General features: G+C 31.0%; 1 protein-coding gene across 1 annotated transcript; it reads right to left on the bottom strand.

The window, feature by feature from the left end:
* Positions 1-5: 5 nt before the first annotated feature.
* On the bottom strand, positions 6-20,542 carry LOC134710529 (A disintegrin and metalloproteinase with thrombospondin motifs 18-like). The gene is made up of 19 exons (XM_063570900.1): positions 20,459-20,542; positions 20,008-20,056; positions 18,101-18,240; positions 17,534-17,617; positions 16,726-16,847; positions 15,418-15,552; positions 14,858-14,989; positions 13,490-13,622; positions 13,110-13,217; positions 12,380-12,519; positions 11,680-11,743; positions 8,623-8,686; positions 7,595-7,719; positions 6,710-6,842; positions 5,829-5,903; positions 4,060-4,151; positions 3,740-3,851; positions 2,244-2,333; positions 6-596 (listed from the first exon to the last, which is right to left on the bottom strand). The coding sequence occupies exons 1-19, from the start codon at positions 20,516-20,518 to the stop codon at positions 583-585; spliced, it is 1,872 nt and encodes a 623-aa protein (XP_063426970.1). The 5' UTR covers positions 20,519-20,542; the 3' UTR covers positions 6-582.
* Between the last annotated feature and the right edge of the window lie 336 nt (positions 20,543-20,878).

The following is a 20,878-nucleotide window of genomic DNA, read 5'->3' on the forward strand; positions in this document are numbered from 1 at the left end:
AATCAAATAAACAACAATATCATCTCATTTTATCATATACACATGCTCATTGATTCAGTGTTGATTGTTTAGCAAGGTCACAAAAGATTAACTTTGGAAACAAAACCTGAAAGTTAATTAGCAGCAAATGTTTTCAAACAACAATCTCAGAAAGAAATATGTTTACGCCCCATTGTAGTAGAGGAGGCATTAAGTTTTATTTTATCTGCCATATTTCTAAAATAAATGAACTAAAATGAAGTTAAAAACCAAATGTTTGCACCTTTTTTCAAACAGGTATAGGATTTATACTCCTCAGAATTTGATGCAGTTTGTATCAACGTACCTGATACATTTAAACAGATTTGATAATGTCTTCATGGTAGAATAATATAGTTTAAGATTCTAATCAACCCATTTGTTTTGAAAAGATTGCAGGCAGTTAATAATTTTGGCCTTTTTTACCTACAGATAAAACATGTTTTTTTTAACACAAACTTGGAATGACTTTTTTATTATGTACATAAGCTGAATGTCCATTTAGGAAAAATGACTCTTATAACAGCAGTCACTTTCTTACAATGTTAATTATATTCTGTCCCCTCATCTGTCACTGCCTGGAAAGAACAAAAATGTATATAAAGATTAAGTCTCATTCAATAAAACTCAAGCCAATAATATAAATTATATAATTTCTAATTGATTCACAATCTATGATAAAAAAAAGTCAGTGATTTTTATTTTACAAGAAGAGCAGTAAAACAGTTTTAAAATATACAGTAAGTAAACCTGGAAAACTTCAATTGGCCTAGGCACTCCTTTACCTAAGGCCTAGTCCAAATAATTATGACGTCTGGCAAGGCTATTTCTCGGACACCTTCCCAGAAAAAAAATCCTTGCCAGACGTCATCATTATTTAGACTACCTAAGGCACATTAATTAAACTACCATAAAAAATCTTTACCAGGACCCAATCTTAATAGGATTGTCAGTTTTCATACCTATGGTAGATAAACTCATCACAGATACCAGGACCTAAATTCAGCATATACGCCAGACGTGCGTTTCGTCTACAAAAGACTCAGTGATGCTTGAATCCAAAAAAGTTAAAAAGCCCAAATAAAGTACGAAGTTGAAGAGCATTGAGGACCAAAATACCTAAATGTTTTGCCAAATACAGCTAAGGTAATCTATGCCTGAGGTAGAAAAGCCTTAGTATTTTAAAAATTCAAAAATTTGTAAACAGTAAATTTATAAATATAACCATATCAATGACAATTCATGTCAGCACAAAAAGTGCTGACTACTGGGCTTGTGATACCCTCGGGGAAATAAATCTCCACCAGCAGTTGAATCGACTCAGTGGTTGTAAATAAACACATCACAGATACCAGGACTAAATTTAGCTGGTTCTCTCCAGGCACTCTGGTTTCCTCAACCAATAAAAATTGATTACCACAAAATAGCATAAGTGTTGAAAGTGGTGTGAACACCAATCAATCAATCAAACAATAGGGTGGAAGATCTTTTTTAAGGAAGTTAGTCATGGGATTTTGCTTTATCATGAATTCATAATCAGGACAGTAGAGAATTAATGATTAATTTTTCAGGACACTAAAAGAATGTTTTATTTTCCCTATTCTTAGTTTGAACCTTTTATTTTGATTTCATTTTTAATAACTGGAATTACAATTTCAGGGGTGTTTAATTAGCTTTTTGGATATTCAGATTATTTAACATAATTTTTATATTGATTCTGATATTATCGCTTAAACTCTCATATCAGCCAAAGGTATAAGCAGATACCTGACTTGTGATGGCCAAATAAAAGTGGACTGATGTGGAAAATGATGTCTTAAATTTCAAACCATTTTTTTTAATTCTGTTTTTACTCCATAAATCATTACTAACAGTTGTAATGTCTGTGTGCTATTCAGTACATTTTGCTGTTTAATGATCTCCAAATAGAAAGCCAAAGATAGTACATATGCATGTGCATTAAAAATATAATTGACTCACTATCAGTATTTTTTCATTAAATGACCTTATCTCAAACATGTTATAAATTGTTGGTTGGAATGCCTATGTCTCATTCACATGTCTTCGCGTGTTAGGCAATTAAACTGATTTTCAAAACATACTTGCCCAATTAAAACTCTTTAATTCAAATTGTTTAACCCTAGCGAGTACACCACTAGCATATAAAGATTACCGGAAGGTATAAATGTTTTGGCAATAACAGTTTAGAATAGGGTAATATTTACCTTGACAAGGTTTTTGTTCTGGTTTAGTGAACAAATAACAGTTTTTGTCTTCTACTTGAGCATTTAGTTTTGTGTCCATGCAACTGATCACTACAAAATTATAAGTTAGAATGATGTTACATTAGTGCTTGTTCCAAAATTTGGTCCTGAAGGGAAAGTATTTTAAAAAGAGTTCTTAACAAACAGGTTTGTAATGACAATAAATACAGTATACCTTTGATTTTTTTTTCAAGAAAACAAAGGACTATTATATATATATATATATATTTAAATCTCAGTTCTTCAAACAAATTTAAAACTACAGATTTTTTTAAGATCCATATTGTTTTAAAAAGGAACAAAATTGATATTCTTTTAATTATTGGAATTTCTTCTCCTTAATGTTAATTTTTTTCCACTTACATTCTACATGAAAGTATTTCATAAATCAGATCAAACGATTTTGCTCCTTAATTACACAAAAACTTGTATGTCCTTTATTCAATAATCAATTAAATCATAAATTGAAAAACATTCAATTTTGACTCACAAGTGAAAAACAAATAGAAATATGCTAAACATAGTGCACAGACTAGAAATTTTTGTTTTATTTTTAATATGAGGTTGTCTGACCAAATATCAATAAAATATAGAATGGAAATGGGCCAAAGAGACAACAAACCGACCAAAGAGCACATTAACTGCTATAGTGTTAGGCTACTACATTTGTTTGTCTGTTTTATCAATGAAAACAAATTAAATAAATATTTTCAACACTTTTATAAAAATTAAGCAAGGTGTTTTAAATAGTTCATTGTTATGTTTGTTTTTGTCAAAAAATAAATCATGGGGGCTTGAATATAACGTGATTTTACCACGGGTTGGCCCTTTATGACAAGTATTTTACCCTGAGTGATAGCGAAGGGTAAAATATCGGCATAAAGGGACAACCCGTGGTAAAATCTAGATATATTCAAGCCCCCATGAATTATTTCGATTCTAATAGGACAAAAACAGCATTTTTTTTTGGATTGAAGCGCTCTATGTGAAGGCAAATATTTGCCGTTCCCATAAATGAACTCAATTTTAGATTGGCGTAAACAACGGAGCAAACAGAATAAGTGACATGCTCAAACTATTTACAATAATGTATTTAGATGAATTTTAATGATAATTTACTTATATGTCTTCTATGTATAAAAAATGGCCCTAATAAATACCACATTTGAGCATTGTTTTTTACGTTTTCTTGTTGTGATGATTTTCGGTATCAGAAGCGTGTATTTTCCCGTAAAATGCTTAAATTATAACGTCATCATTCTATGACGTCGGGTACTTCAATCATAAAAAAACATATGACGTGGGAGTACGATCGGAACAGCCAATGCAATATATTCATATTTTACCACGGGTGTGTACTCAAAGCGTTTTAAGGACGTCATGTTAGAATTAATATTACTAACTGTGTTACCCTTTAAAAATTAAGTTACTGTAACCTATTCTATATTTATATATACCTCGGTCCCCTGCAGATGTACATTTAGATGACCACTGGTATTTACTGGTATGATGCAGTGATGTATCGTATCTATAGCTGACATTTGCTGTTACAGATTCAAAATAAGTAATCTGAAAAATAAGAGTCAATCACTAATTCAAATGTGCTTATCCATGGGGTTAAGTTACTTTAGTGCAGAGCATGTAATGCATATGTTTGAAATAATTGGAAGTCAATCAAACTACAATCAACAGTCATTTGGAACTATTTAAAGCACTCAGATTTTTTTTGTTATTTTAAGGATTTTTCTAATGCAACATAAGAATTTAAGTAACTTACATATAAGTTTATATTCCAGAGAGATGGTTCAGGAAAATCTTTAAGTACATCTCCAAACCTCAAAGTTCCTGCCTTTTCTTCATATTTTGCATCTGAATAAAATACATGTTATAATGTACAAGCCATATTTTTATTCTAAATACTGCCTTATTTATTTAAGGTGATTCTAATATCAGTTGATACATGTTTTCATTTCCTGAATCACAAATTCCTGTTGAAATAGTAAAAACTTCTTTCCAATATCCTAATCCAAAAGTAATATTCCATAAGTTTAGCAAGACAATCCTTATCACCCATCTCATATTCTGCACCTCAACCCAACATGCAAAAATTGTCCTTATCTAGTACTAAGAATAAAGCAATGGTGAAAACATGACAAAAAACAATAACCTGCTCAAGTTTTATTTATTATTTTAATTCAAAATGTATAATGGTGCATGCAAATAACATTGGCTTTCTATTTCTGTTCTGGTATTTCAAGATATAATTTGGTTGAAATGCACTAGAAATAAATAAGTAAGGTGAGATAACTCTGTAATAACATTAACAGTACCAATTTTTCTTCACCAGATGCACATTTCAACAATACATGTCTCTTCAGTGATGCTCGTGGCTAAAATATTTAAAACCCAAAGCTTATATAAAAGATGAAGAGCTATAATCCAAAAGGTCCAAAAAGTATAGCCAAATCTGTGAAAGGAATCAGAGCTTTGCATGAGGGAGATACATTCCTTAATTTATAATAATTTCTAACATTTTGTAACAGCAAAGTTTAAAAACACAAAAAATCTGTAAGTTGCTATCTTTCTAACCATAGATTTTTTTTTTAGATATTTTTCAAATTACCAGATATGCAAAAAAAAAAACCTACAACTTTCAACTCAAGATAAGGGTACTGTATCTTTTAAATAGGATGGTTAGGTTGGCATGGATTTTTCTGCCATATTTTGAAATTCTTCTAAATTACCTGATTCTTACAAAGACTGACACTTTATAAGAAATTGTTGTTTACCTTTAATAATGTGACATTTTATTTAAACTCATAACTGTAACATAAAAGAGGATAAAAAAAAACACATAGAGAATAAAAGAACCATAGTAAACAAACTCATATACTCCATTTTAGCTATAGCTATTAGGTCCATTTTCTAATAAATTTTATAAACAATAGTTAAGGTCATTGGTAAGAAGAAATCTTTATTCAAACTTGAAGGAGAAAAAAACATTTCAAAATACCGGTTCAATCGAAAGAATATGACTAGAAATACTGCCATTGGAAACTATGACTTCTGCACAAAGTCAATACACCAGCTTAATAATTTAAACCCAAAATTTAACCACTTTAAGTGGAATAACAAATTCCACACTATAAAACTGTTGATCATCTCATTAGAAAGAACAACTTTAATAAGCAAAGGGACCTGATTATCATTTTTGAATTTCTGGTTCAACAAATTGGACTTAAAATTACAAGAAAGCACATGCCTAGCTCACTGCCTACATGTAACTATAGGTATATGTTAACATTTGTGATGAACAATTTGAAGTTCATTCAACATAATGAAAATTCATGTATCATAATCGCACACAAGAAGTTGGTGTCAAACAGAATCAAAAAATCAAAAAGTGCTAAGTGAAATTACAACATATCACTGTCAAACAACTGGCTAGGAATTCATTCTATTCAGTTGTACCTTAGAAAAGAAATATTTTCTGGACAAAATTAACAGATGGAGTAAGTAAATGCAATATAGCACAATCTGACTTACCAATTTGTGTCCAGTCTGTATTATGGTTTGAGGCAATTATTCCTGTAGATCCTGCTGGTACTGTGTGGATTAAAACTAAAAGATTAAAATAAAAAATTATAATTGGAACATTTTTTTCCAATTAACTAAATATAATGAGTTACGAAACTGAAATAAAAATGCATTCTTATTATTTTTCAATATAATTCTAGAAATATTATACTATTTTTATGATAATTATTTTGGATTCAAATGTCCAAAGCATTTTAGAGTATTCCCACCAAAAAGCATCTACTAAAACTAAAAGCTCCACAATTTCATAGAAATTTTTTTCACAACTGGAGTGAATTATCAAAAATATACAATCAAATCAAGGTTTCTGAAAATTGAATTGAAATTTAAATAAAAAATCACCATAGTTTCTGATGTGACCAGAGGATCAAAGCAAACCATTTATAAAGGAAATATGTTATATGTAACAAAAAATATTTAATACTGAAAGGTGAATGCATCACTGAAATAGCATTATAAGGGTTGCAAAAAAAAAAAATCCCTTTTCCTCATTAATTTCAATGGTAGACAAATGCAAAGCATAATAAAACAGCCAAGGTAGATAATTATATGGATGGATTTTGTAAATTCAGATGCCCTAGCCTTGAATATGGCTATTTCACAAAGTTTTTGATAGTAAATTGATAGTTCACTCCTTCTATTGAAAAGTGCATGTTTTCAATTCAGAAATTATGTGCACGGAGGCCCTTTGAGTATAAGAATCAAGTTCGACAACTATCCAATAAAAACAAATTGAGAAGGTGAACACCTTCAAGACACCATACATCACCAAATATGTCTGACATTATAAGTTAACTCAAAACATGATCAACAGTTCATATAAAAATTACATGGTGTGTCTTTCAATGTTTCGTGTTTTGTGTATTGACCATGATGTTCTTGACACATACTGCCGTCACCATTACACACACCACACTGGTCAAACTTCAATCCAGATCTCATCTTCCCATCACAACCAAAGGGCTGAAAAAAAAAGAAATTAGAGAATAAGTACCTGCAGGTACCTATAAGACACAATGCCTCACTCATAATTTCACATTTTTCCTTCTGTGAACCACAAAATATGGGCCAAAACCCTTATTTGGTTTACTATAGAATATTTTAAAACGGTTAACATTATAATGAACTTCAAGTTAATTTGACCACATATTCATGGTAGTCAGGTCCCTGTTGTTCAGGGGGTGTCGTTTGTTAATGTGGTTCATAAGTGTTTTTCATTTTTCTATATAGACTAGACCTTGGTTTTACTGTTTGAATGGTTTTATACTAGTCATTTTTGGTGCTCTTTATAGTTTTCTGTTCAGTGTTAGCCCATCAGTGTCGAAGCCTGAACTTTCACCTATAATGGTTTACTTTTAAAAAAATTTCGTTGTTTCATTGGCACTCTCACCACTTTGTTCTTATATCTTTAAATTATCTTTTAAGCAAAAATTTTGAGCTGATACAGGTCTGACAAACAGACACAGTAATTCACAGAAACATAGGCTGTCAAACATGATTCCCTTCTATGGATGTAAAACATAATTTACAACAACAAAAGAATGTTTGATGTAGACAATGATGATTCAACACCAATCTGATGTGAGCTCTGAAATTCAGTGAATGTTTTGTTCTTTAAAAACCTAATTCATCAGATTGCTGTGTTATAGACTTTGACTCCACCTTTTCTTTAAATCATAAATTCTGACAATTAGAAAGCTACAGTGTATTCCTACCTGTAGTTTTCCTTTGAAGCATTTACTAATATTATGTGCAGAAAGTGTTGGATACAAGTCAAAACCATCAGGATAAGCTATCCATGTCCCTTCATGTGTGGCAATGCAATGGCATTGATAGTTTCCTATACAGAATGCAATCAAAGAAAACATAGTACATGCAATGTGAAAAAAATAAAAAGTAAATATTCTAAATTAAAATTTTGATAAATACATGTTACTTTTTGCAAAGAAAGTGTCAATACTCAAAACTGCTGATTAAAAAATATTTGTATGAATATGTCCTTTTGTCAGCTCTCAAGGTATGATAGTTGGGACTATCACTTCAATTAAATTTAAATTAGCTTGCATAACCATTTAATTTATTGTTATAAGTTACACATGAATTGCCATTTATTTTGGTGAAGATTCAAAGAAACTTAATTCTGGCAGAATTTTTTATACAGATATATATGAAACTTTCAAGAAAGCTAACAAAATTATCAAGGTTTATTATATACCTTCAGATTGTAGATTAAGGTCAAGTTGAGTGACATTCAGACTCATAAAAAAATCGACTCCAAGACGGATGTAAATCTATATACATAAGTGTTTCACAAAGGGACATAAGAAATATTTTGGCTGATGCAAAATATTAGTCAACTGAGTTATTAGAGACGAGAGACAACTGTATGATCATAAAAATGTTTAAGAAATAGATTACATACACCGTATATAAGCTTTACCTTGACAACATATATAAAAAAAAAATCATCATCAATTATGGAAATAGTCTATCTGATGTAAATAGGATATCTAAGACTTAAAACAAAGTTTTTCAATGTAATGCAACATTTTTTTTATTCTTTCAATTTAATTCTATGAGAACATCCTCAACAATGTATTTCCAACAAATATTATAACATTTTTTCTCCTTTATATTAAGTGAACTAGCAGTGGAGCTGTCATATTCTTTGATCCTTAAATAGGAAATTTAACCTTGAAATATTATTTGACCTCTGATTTAATGCCATTTATTGACTAGCTACCTGTCTCTGTATTGTGAGATTCACACCACTTTGTTTTGAGGTCATTTAAATTCTGTTTACATATCTGAAAAAAATTGTTATGAAAGATTTTTATCACTTTTGAATAAGTAAACAATATTATTTTTACACTGACATGACCTTTCTCTTGACAAATATTGTTTATTTTGCACTGATCAGCAAAGTATGACAACTTAAAAAATAAATAAGTTTAAACAAATGTCATATCCCCTATAACATTGTTTTTTAAAATGATTCCTAATGAACCATTTTAGCGGTCCAACGATTTACAGAAAAGAGCGACGATTTACAGAAAAGAACCGAAAAGGACCAAAAAGAACCGAAAAGGAGCAGTAAAGAATCGAAAAGAGCATACAAATAATGTTAAAAAAATGTATATATAAATATATATATAACTCGTCTAAACATCAACCCAACAATGTTAGATCTGTAAATTTGCTTTCGCAAATTTTTGGTTCTTCCCTCACCGGGATTCGAACCCACGCTACTGTGATATCGTGACACCAAATCGCCTGCACTGCAGCCGTCCCGCTAGACCACACGACCACCTGGGCTCTCAAAAAAAGAGCTTTCGCTGGCCATGTGTTACCTTTCCACGTCAGTTTTAATGTGGAAAGGTAACACTTGGCCAGCGAAAGCTCTTTTTTTGAGAGCCCAGGTGGTCATGTGGTCTAGCGGGACGGCTGCAGTGCAGGCGATTTGGTGTCACGATATCACAGTAGCGTGGGTTTCGAATCCCGGCGAGGGAAGAACCAAAAATTTGCGAAAGCAAATTTACAGATCTAACATTGTTGGGTTGATGTTTAGACGAGTTGTATATACATTATGTACACAGCCATGTATCACCATCATTGATGGCGATCCGATGGATACATCTGTTGTAGGGTTGTCACTGACTCAGACGTACTTATAAATATATATATATATATAGTTTAAAAGTAAAAACACCAATGTAAACCCCCTCGTAATAAAGGAATGTATAATTACTTACGTATGTGCCTGTTCCAAGTCAGGAGCTTGTAATTCCGTGGTTGTCGTTTGTTTATAATTTGTTACATATTTGTTTTTCGTTCATTTTTTTTTACATAAATAAGGCCGTTAATTTTCTCGTTTGAATTGTTTTACATTGTCTTATCGGGGCTTTTATAGCTGACTATACGGTATGGTCTTTGCTCATTGTTGAAGGCCGTACGGTGACCTATAGTTGTTAATGTTTGTGTCATTTTGGTCTGTTGTTGATAGTTGTCTCATTGGCAATCATACCACATCTTTTTTTTTTTTTATATTTACGATGTTCTTGGTTCGTTCTGGGAACAGTTTATGTTCCTGATTCGTTTAAATTTCTTAATTCAATTTACGGTATAAAACGATTGGCTACATGGGAATAAAAGGATATTAATCAATAAAAAAATACATCATTATCTATATATTATAAATTTTGTGCAAAACACAGTGATTTTCTTTCATCTTTTAAGGAATATAAATAAATGAAAAGCGCACCCGCTTTCGCCCGGTATAATTGATAATTGTTTACTCTTTATATAGCCGCCATATAATAGCGTATAGATTAAAGGGTGTGAAAAAGTTCATGGCATGTTGATTTCTATTAATTTTATCCAATAAACCACTTAAAACAGATATGTACATGTAGATTAGTGAACTGATGTCAGATGGTGATAAATGTTGGCCTGTGGTGCTTCATGTATCCTGGATGTATCTACAGAGAAACTTGTGCATGAAGATAACGGGACCTTTCCTTGACAAATTCAAATCCTTGACATGTTTAACGCGTCAAAGTAACAATTAATGTGTTTTCATTGAATATGTAATACACATACACATAAACACAAAAAAGAACGAAATATTCGTATTAATATATGTATTGTAATGTTGAAAATGAATTAGCGACCAAGATTGAACAAAATAATGACACTCAGCTTATAAATATAATTCACTTAGAACGATTGTTTGACAGTAATGAATTGATATCTTTTATTTTCTTGTCTGTTCTATGTTTTCTATTCCATAAGATAGGCATCGGACCCTACATATATAATTTTTCACATGTACAGTAAGTTAAAATATGTAGTCCTGTCGCAGTATAAGGTTTCCTAATAAAAAACTTTTGTGAAGAATATCTTTTTATTTAGAATAGACTTTATATAATTTTGCAATCTGCTAATTTTCTTCGATTACAAAACATTTTGATCTCCTTTTCGGTTCTTTTCGGTCCTTTTCGGTTCTTTTTGGTTCTTTTCGGTCCTTTTCAGTTCTTTTCTGTAAATCGTCGCTCTTTTCTGTAAGTCGTCCAACCCCCATTTTAGGCATTTAGCAGTTTGTTTTCAAAAGCTATGTATCATCATGTTACCCTTTTACGATATCTTTTACCCACATCCTTTCTCGTTCGTTATGAACGTTTTATTATTGATATGAAGCTATAATTAGCCTTTTAAGAGCAATTCTCTGTTAGCATCAAAGGAATCAATAGGGACTTGGAAACTTTAGGTGTCAGATTTCCACCAAATTTGGCATATAGGCTTCAAATATGATTATATTGAGAGAAAAAAAAAATCTTCTCATGTGTATGGTTGCTATGGTAACCATTGACCTAAAATTTTGGCTTCAAATTCAATGCTTTTTTAGGTGAAATAATCTAGAGGACTATGGGTAATCACATTGTTCGTACACCAAAATGAAGATAAGGTTACGTCATTGGAAGGATTGCCATTGTTTAGAAGGTATTAAACCAATCACAACATTTTGGTGTACGCTTTTTAAAATAATATCTAAAATGCATTAGATTCTGAAACGGTGATATGCAAATGTTTATTTTCCTAATTTTTTATTTGGTTTTCAAACTCTAAATGTTTTAAATGTGCAAGTTTCTCAAACTTTCAAATGCATCTAAATCTAAAATAAGATTTTTATATGTTATCTCATTTTCAAATTTCAGCAGTAATTGAAAACAGTATTGCAGAGGTAATTAATCATTTACATTCGTCTCATTGGTCCGACAGGTAAAAAAAGATCTCTACTTACCTTCATATTACAGAGTCTAACATCCTCTTTATCTCCAATACAATCATGTGCACAAACAGCCTGTCTAAAAAAATTGATTGCATATCAGTTCCATAAAAAAATGATACTCATTACAATTCTTTTATTGAATCCAGATAAATAATTGATGGTCATTATAATAATTTTCTTTTAAACATTTCATATGAAATTTTCTGGTAAATGACCATCTCTGACCTGCCATTCCTCTGGGCAACTCGGTCAAAATTCAAAAAGTAGCAGAAAATTTATAGAGAAAAAAGTGACTTAAGGGTAGTATATTTAAAATCCTGGCATCTAGATTTTTCATTTAATCCTTTCTGCCCTAGAAATACAGATAATCGGAGGTCAGCATTTAAAAAAATTTCAAAGAAACAAACAAATAACTTCACAGACAGTCAGTTACATATAAAGTACTTTAAAGAAAAATACCTCCAAAAGGATCCTTCTTGCTAATTTTCGATTAAAATAAGATCATGAAAATATTTCTTTTGGTGAAATGTGGTTTTATATAGAAGATCATAAACACAGCTAAGTTAAATCTTAAAGATAAAACTGCATACATGTGATGGACTGTAAAACCGAGATCAGGAGATTGGGATATTTAGGTCTAAACTTGCAAAATATAGGAATTTACAGGATATCATCCATCATCAAATAGCAAGTACCAGTAACTGTAACCTACTTATTTTGACAAGTTCTTCTTCGATGTGTAATACCCCCACCACATGGTCTGCTACAATCTGACCATGCTCCCCAGGATGACCAATGGCTGGGTGTTTTACATTGACCTGTAAATGGAATACATTTTCCTTTCATACACCACTGAAAGTGAAAAATGCAACATTATTCAGTAATTTAGGGTGAATAGGTCAGTCAAACTCCTTTCTTCTCTTGTATTATTGAAAACATGAAAGTATTGTATCAACATTTAGTTGAAGTCAATTTAATTATTCTCACACTCACATTTTAAGTCCCACTTCAATGTCTTTCGTGTCATTTTCATTCATTTATGCTTTCTGTATTATCTCCCCTTGGCTTCATTTTGTCTTAGCCTTTATCTCTTTCAACATTGTGTTATCTATATTCTGACTTTGGTTTAATATTTTGTGTGACACTCATTTCTTACAATTAGTGTACATCCCATCCCTTTATATTCATCCTAAATTAACTTAAGTTGAATTTATGTGCAATTATCATTCAATCAGAAATGTATGCTCCATTTTTACAAACACAGTTACCATAAAGAAAAGATGTAGTGTATGCAACAGTGAAATATCAATCAACCAACACAACTTAATCCTAAAACATTAAGTTAGAATATGGTTTTCAAAAAAAGACAGATGTATATACAATTTGTCAAACTCTAAATTGCAATGAGCCTAAAAACAGTCATAAATAGATAATATACCCACCCTGAGTTGACCATCTTTGTAACAATCAGTTTTATCAGCCATTGGTGCTCCTGTTATACATTTAAACTCATTCCCTGGAACCTGGCATGCCAGACTTTCACATGGATCCTGTAACGACATCAGTTTTTATCAACATTTTCCTAAGATTTTGAATATATAAAACTTAATTTTGAGGTTAGGAATGATTGAATTTAACCCTGTAGACCAGTTTTCTCTTTCTGGTTAAGCTATTGAACAGTATCCCCTTGTATAAGCAGATCTTAAAAAAATAAAAATAATAGCATTTCTAGAATCATATGGACATATACTTATCATCTCTTGTCATCTTTTAGCAACAAGTTAGTGAAATTTAATACATTTATAGATAAAACAATTCAAACCTTATTGGGTAAGCTGAAGGTACAAGATGTATCATGATGGGCAAATCTACACTGCTGATCTTTGTCATATATCTTCTGACGCCCAGGCATTATTTGTAGTGGGAAATCATTTAAACATGATGCCCTGCTACTCCTAAAAGTACATTTGATAAAACAGTTCATTTTTTGGTACATGTATTACAAATTCTATTTGAAATTTTCAAATTAGTCGATTAAGGGGAGATCACTCAAATAAGTCTAAAATAATACCTATGTTTACTTTACATCACAAGAAAAAATATAAACCAATGGAGAAAAAAAACGAAAAAAAATGGCAATGTTTGCTTCTATTGGTTCCAAGTTGTATCAAATACAACTTGCCTCACACTATATTTTAAATATAGTTTTATCTGAAATATATATAAAAAAAAAAATGTAAGAGAAATATACTTGTAGCAAAACATTAAAGCAGTGCAATAATTATAGTGTATTAATCATATAGTGTACTGATGCATCACAGACTGTAGTGTGTTCATTTTCAAATAAAACCAATCCTAAATCTTTTTTTTCTTTTGGTGAAAAACAGCCTTGAATCATTCCACACTGCTCAATGTACATTTCATATGACAAAATGCCATGTTGTCATCATGTTATTGTGGTCAAAGAAAACTTTGACCATGTAAGATTCACTGTACATGTTATTGGTTTTATCTAAAACTTTGTAAAAAAAAACTGTACTGTGATGGAATAATTCCTGTCCAAATCCATCCATGTTTCACAAAAAATAGGATGAAATTCTATTCCATCCAAGTAAGAAAAAGTTTTCATTGATGGTTGTCACTATAAAAAAATATACATCAAACATTTTAACCAAGAAAACTTCTATAGTGATAATGGGTCTTAAGTTTCATAAAATTGTCAACTGATATCGTATTGTAATAACCTCTATTTACCAATTTTGAAATGAATCTCTTACCGTAGGAATTTATCCAATGCTAACAATGATTCAAATGCAACAATGTTTGAAATGTTCATTTTGATTGGATAACGTCACTTCTTTACATGGCATCAATTGACAATTGATGCTATGGGACATACGCGCATGCGCAGACGGCATATGACAGATTTTAAATACATGCTTTAACGTTTTTTTCTGTCAGTTTCATTAGAATGGAGATAACAATATTGCATTTCAAGCTCTGACAGCATCAATTGGGGATTTGATGGTTGCAAATACCCGTTTACTGTCTGCTATTGCATAGCCAGTAAACTTAATTTACGACCATCAAATCCCCAATTGATGCCGTCGGAGCTTAAAATACAATACAGTTATCTCCTAAATCTCTTACTGTAGGAATTTATCCAATGCTAATGAAATAAATCTCTTACCGTAGAAATTTATCCAATGCTAAAGAACTACATGTTGACCAGTGTAATCCCATACTTCCTGTATAACCCTGGGTACTCATTATATTTCTACTTATTCCACAAGGAGTATTTTCATCATGAATCATGCCAAACCTGTGAAACAAAGAAATTTTTATCTAGTGTGGCAACAAAAATATGAAAACAGAAATTCAATTATTACAAAATAACTATTCAACAGGTTTCATATTATATGTTATTCCTTAATACAATCCTCTGCCTATGCTTTCAACAAGATTTTATATAGTTCTTTATATGGTTTCCAAAATGAAATAAGATGGGGGAAAATAAAGGCATTTGATGCTGTTTTCCTTCTTTTCATTTTATTGCAAAGACTCTCAGATATATTCTTGTTGAAGTTTTTCTGATGAAAGGGCTCTAAAGAAGCCATTGCTTTTCTAATTTGATATTTACACTGTTGGCTCATGAATTCTAATTCTAAAATATGACTATCCAAACTGCATGGCAATACAATTTGGCTCTAGACATGATTTAACATAATGTAGATACAACTTTATACATACAAATGTCCTAAGTCATGAGTGATGGTGATTGCTGTACTGACAAGTCCAGAATCTATGGCCACCAAACAACTGCTGTCTACATCGCACATACTTCCTTGATGGGTAACAGCTAAATCATCAAGGGTTTCATTATCCCTAGTATAAATTGAAGAGGAATTCTTGAAATCAAGTGAATCAAACATAATGTATAAATGTAAATAGCCAGTGGCTCAAAGCTGGGTTGTATTTTCCAGCTTCCTTAATTGTGGGCTACTTACTCATACTGACTTTGTATACTGCATAAAATCATTATATTGAAGAGACAAACCATTTAATTATCCATAATTTTATTGATAAAATTTACTCTATATCTGAGTTTTCAAAGACAAACAAAATTTTGATTTTGAACCAAACTGAATCAAAAGTGCATCTGGTTGCCTTCTATTTTTATGCAACTTTAAGATTCATATATATTGATATTTTAAAATACACATCACAAATTATCCTTACAAGTTTGTTTTAAACAGTTTCAGAGAAAATAAAAATGTGATAATTGATAGGGTTAAATAAGGAAAAGATATTGTGGCATCATACCTGCTTTATATAATAAGGAAGCTTATTAGCAAATAATAAACAATTCTTTCAAGTTAAGAGAAGAATACATTGAAAATTGACCAACCAATCAGAATTATAAACTGTTTTTGGTAACAAAACTTGGAAAGAATTCAAAACCTATTTTGTACATTGACAATTAAGTCACATTTTGTATGTAAATTTCTACTTTGTAAATGGTTTACTGTTATTTAACTAAGAATATGATTCTCTTAGGCAAAGTTTACCTAATGGAAGACATTTATTCTGTTTGAGCCATTATGGGTTTTAATTATGCTCTTAAATGGTTTACTTTTGGCTTTCCAAGTGGTTTTATTTGGAGCATAACTGATGAAGGTTTCTACAGAAAGTTGTGTCAAGAACATAAACATAAAATTTCATTTAATATTTTATGGTGTGTTTTTCAATGTTGTAATGTTATTATTAATTATTTCAGATTATGGTGTCAGTTTAAACATTTAAACTTGCTGCATTTGTGTTTTTTTAAATTTACTTTAGTCATTTTGGGGGCCTTTATAGCTTGCTGTTCCATGTGAGCCAAGGCTATGTGTTGAAGGGGGTACTTTGAACTATAATTATTTACTTTTTTCACATCATAACTTTGATTGAGATTTGTTCTGTTTGGAACTCATACCACATCTTCTTATTTCTATACAAGAAATATAAGCTTTGCCTCTTGTGCATTGCTTGCTTGTTTATTTTTGTATTTTTTCTAACCTTGTTATATAAATTGCAACATCAGAAATCCCCTTGTGATTATTGTTTCTATGATTTCTTCTAGCAGCCCATCTACAGAAACTACAAAGTGATGACACACAATCTGGTGTCTTCGGTTCTGCCTAAATTTCCAAAAATAAAACTACATTCAATATATATTTTTACTTTTCAGCCTAAAATAAGGTTTACTTCTGTCAAATCTAATCATCTTTGCAATTGAATAGGGACTATATATTTTCTTGGGTATTTTATAATTTTAAGGTTTTTTAGCGAATGTCATATTGCTGGTCTTAAAGATGTGTCAAGCTCTTTACAACTAATTTTTACAATATTTTTTTTGTAAAAAATTGCTGTAACATTGAAGTTCTCTACATTAGCTGGAGGGTTGAATGCTCACTATCAAATTACACTGCCACATTCTTTGTGGGCCTCTATGTCCCTAGTCATGAACCTGTAATACAGTGGTGTTGTTTACCACTCATCATCAAGTGTATCAACAGGTTGTAGGGTATTCTATGGGCATCAACTGAAACCCTTTAATAACAACTGTTATGAATCAAAGTGTATTATCACTTAGTAAAATGACTTTAATTGATAAACTAAATAAGTAACTGTTTTGAGCATAAATCAGATTGTTGGTTTTCAACTTTGAAGTTTTTCACTCTTTTGGTGTCCATACAGTTAATGGTTTGCTCATTGTTGAAGGGCTGCAACCTGATCTGTAGTTGATTACATTCTTATACTTTGTTATGTTGCGTATATTTGTATCATTGGCAATCATATGATATTTCTATATTTTAATATTTACCAATGGTCTGTCCAAAAAATCGACTTTGTTGACAATTATGTTCAAAGGAGTGCTCAAGGTTCTGTCCTTGAATAAATTATGTACCTGTAAAGACAAGTCATCAAAAGGTTAACTCTATAAACTGTAAATACGCAAATTATCATAATAGTTATATTTAAAAGCACTGATTTTTTTTCTTTTTTTCAGTGAAAGAAAAATAAATGACATGATAATAATACATTTTGAACAGCTGATTATGTTATGTTTGTTTACAAAAGTAAAATACACAAGATTAATTGCATTATATGATTCTTGCTTCTTGATTTTGATTGTGCCTATTTAAATGAATCTTCCAAATTCAAGAACAAATGAAAAGAAAAAAAGTAACCAAGGGGATATTTAACCTATCATGTCCAAAAGAAACTTTCTTTGGGTAGGGTTTTTGGCAAACCAAAACATTTTGAAGTGTGGCCTTGTAAATACTTTGAATAGGTGGAATCCCATGCTGACTGACCATTATCTATTTCTTCCACTACATTTAACCTTAGTGCCCCTAATGGATTGCTGGTCTTAAATCAATTTACGTACATTCTTCATTATATTCATAATATAAGACCTGGTCTCCGCAACACTTCCATGAAATGTCTGGATACTTGGATCTGCTACTATCCAGGTTTGCAAAATGTTTGGTACAGAACTTCTCTTTTGTACTCTGGCAGGAATTAATACTGAAAACAATATCCAAGTGTTAAATGATTTGTTTTAACTGATGTCCAGCTCTCAGAATCATCTTCATCAGGAACACTCAGTAATACCTAGGATGAAATTTGAAAAAAGGCAGGACAGGAGAATCAAGTTACCCCATTCTATTTCTAGACATGTCCCCTGCATTGTGTTACACATCCTGCAACAACGGGAAACTGCTATACCACATACAAATACAAATATTTATTAGTACAAACTCATCAACAATAAATGGTAATGCTGAATGGTATATTAATTACATAAGTGATCATACATAAAAATTATTGCAAATAATGACTATATTAAAATGTAATATTATAAACAATGATTAGAAATTAGACATATTGACAATTTTATAGAGTTTCTTCTGCTTAACGTTGGTAAGTTTAGACTGTATGAAATGAAATACATGATATGACTTTATTTTAATGTAATTTTAAAGACTCAAGGATTTGTTGCTAAAAAAAATATATACATTTAGTAAACTATACTATTTGAGTATACATGATCTGTTCAAGAATTGTTTGTACCAGAAACCAGAGACATATATATGTCTCTGCAGAAACTCTATTAAAAAAAAAGACAGCCCAGACAAATTTCAGAGAGAAAAACACAGGCACTTGTCTCAGAAAAAAATTCCTATATACCTTATTGTTATAATAAGGTATATAGGATTTTTTTTCTGAGACAAGTGCCTGTGGAGAAAAAATACGTGATATTAACAAAGATATCTATAAACTTAAGGCAGTTTTAGACGAGTCTTTTTCTTGGCTACTACCTAATGAATTTGAAGTGTTGCATGATTCGTTCTTGTCCACTAAAAAAAATCGGAACCGTAGTTTTTAAACTAAACTGAGTTTTCCTATGCAAATGCAAAAACCGGAAATCCCTTTTCTAAATATTAACCCGGTTTCGGTATATCAAAATTCCGTTAATCGACATTTTCCGAAAATCGGTAATAACCAAAATATTGTGGTACTTTTTTGCGTATGCATTTAGCGCTTCAGGCACACGAAATTTATACAAAATATTATGTGCATTCGATAGCACTTGTTTTGTCAACCGCTCACTGAGGAGTCAGAGCATTTCGGTGCCGACATGATTTCAACAAACTCTGTTGATAAAGTAAGAAATTAAGGTTCCAATTCCTTTAGACATAGTCAACCTTAGATGCATTGAGCTTAGTATTTTTAGGTCCTTTTTGGTCATCAAGCTCTTCGCTCGTTTATGTCTTATAATCCTTGGCTCCGAGTCTCAAAGCCTTTGTTTGGGCGTTCTTCGTTGTGTTCATCCAGAAAAAGCGCTCCATTAATAAATGTGTTATTTCTTTTCATTTGTTATATGTGATTTGTAGGCGGGGAAACAAATGAGAATATCATGACGAAGATATGACGGTCGACAAGACTATGTTTTTAGAACACACAAACATTAAAACTTTGCAACAGAGATTTTGAAAAGTCTTGACAGTATCAAAATTTTCCCATTATGGTTTAATCACTTTTTTTCTTTCAAAGTTGCTAAAAATTCCGTTTAACAAATGAACCGCTCTCACACTACAATGTATTTCCAAACCCCATTGATGTTATATGCCTAATTTTCGTGTATTGAATATTGATGTAAAATTGATCTTATATGAGCATATTCTCGCTTTTGTATGATTTACGTGATTCTTACTTGATTTTAAAAAGAAAATTATATGAAAAAAATATAACTTTACTCGAAATCGTTTCCATATATGCTATAATACTTACAATGATTTTCGTTGTCATACATATCTGTTTTAGCCGGATTGTTGTGTCTCTGAAATGGATTTTTGTAAAAAGATAAAGATATATTGTGATCGAAATTAAGAGAATTTTTTTTTTCGAAAATAGTATTGTATTCCTTTCCTTCTTCCATTTCTATTACGGTTTCTTTGCATGGCTTTAGGAGAGTCTTAGGATTTATACATTTTCGAAAATATCAAAAAAGAATTTTTAATATTTTGTAAACTCATCGGTAAATGTCGTATAAACGTTTTCTTATTTAAAACAAACTATAGTTGGTCTGGATAGCTGTGAAGTAAATTCATGCATTTGTTTCCAAGTTGGAATATCACTAGACATTGCATATTATTATTATCATTATTATTATATTACTATATGTATCATGAGATACATTTTATCTATAAACATAAGTTGATGTACATGTATAAATACTTGCCTTAAGGTTAGCTACAGTGAACGAGACCCACAACCATATCCAACTATGTAAAGAAGACATTGTTTCCAAAAGTACTAATCTTGGCTGTCAGATTGCATTTATAATTATATGTACTTTTAAGTATATATATACACTTTGATATGCCTCTAGATGCATGAAAATTGAATAAATCATGTGTTATCTAGATAAAATGCAAGGTACTTTCTAAATAGTCTTCAAAATGAAATGCTTGACGTAATAAATTTGTAAAATAACTCTCGACTTGACAGTATGTCTCTATGGGTCCATTAGCAACCTATCCATAAGGACATAATGAAAATCTCTTAACTCAGATACGAAGGAAACAAGAAGAAGACTTGTCACTGATTGGAGGCAGAGGTCATCATTATGATCTTCCCCCTTTCGAGCAAGTGGTTTAAT

Source organism: Mytilus trossulus, chromosome 3, assembly GCF_036588685.1.
Source record: "Mytilus trossulus isolate FHL-02 chromosome 3, PNRI_Mtr1.1.1.hap1, whole genome shotgun sequence".
Taxonomy (NCBI): Eukaryota; Metazoa; Mollusca; class Bivalvia; order Mytilida; family Mytilidae; genus Mytilus; species Mytilus trossulus.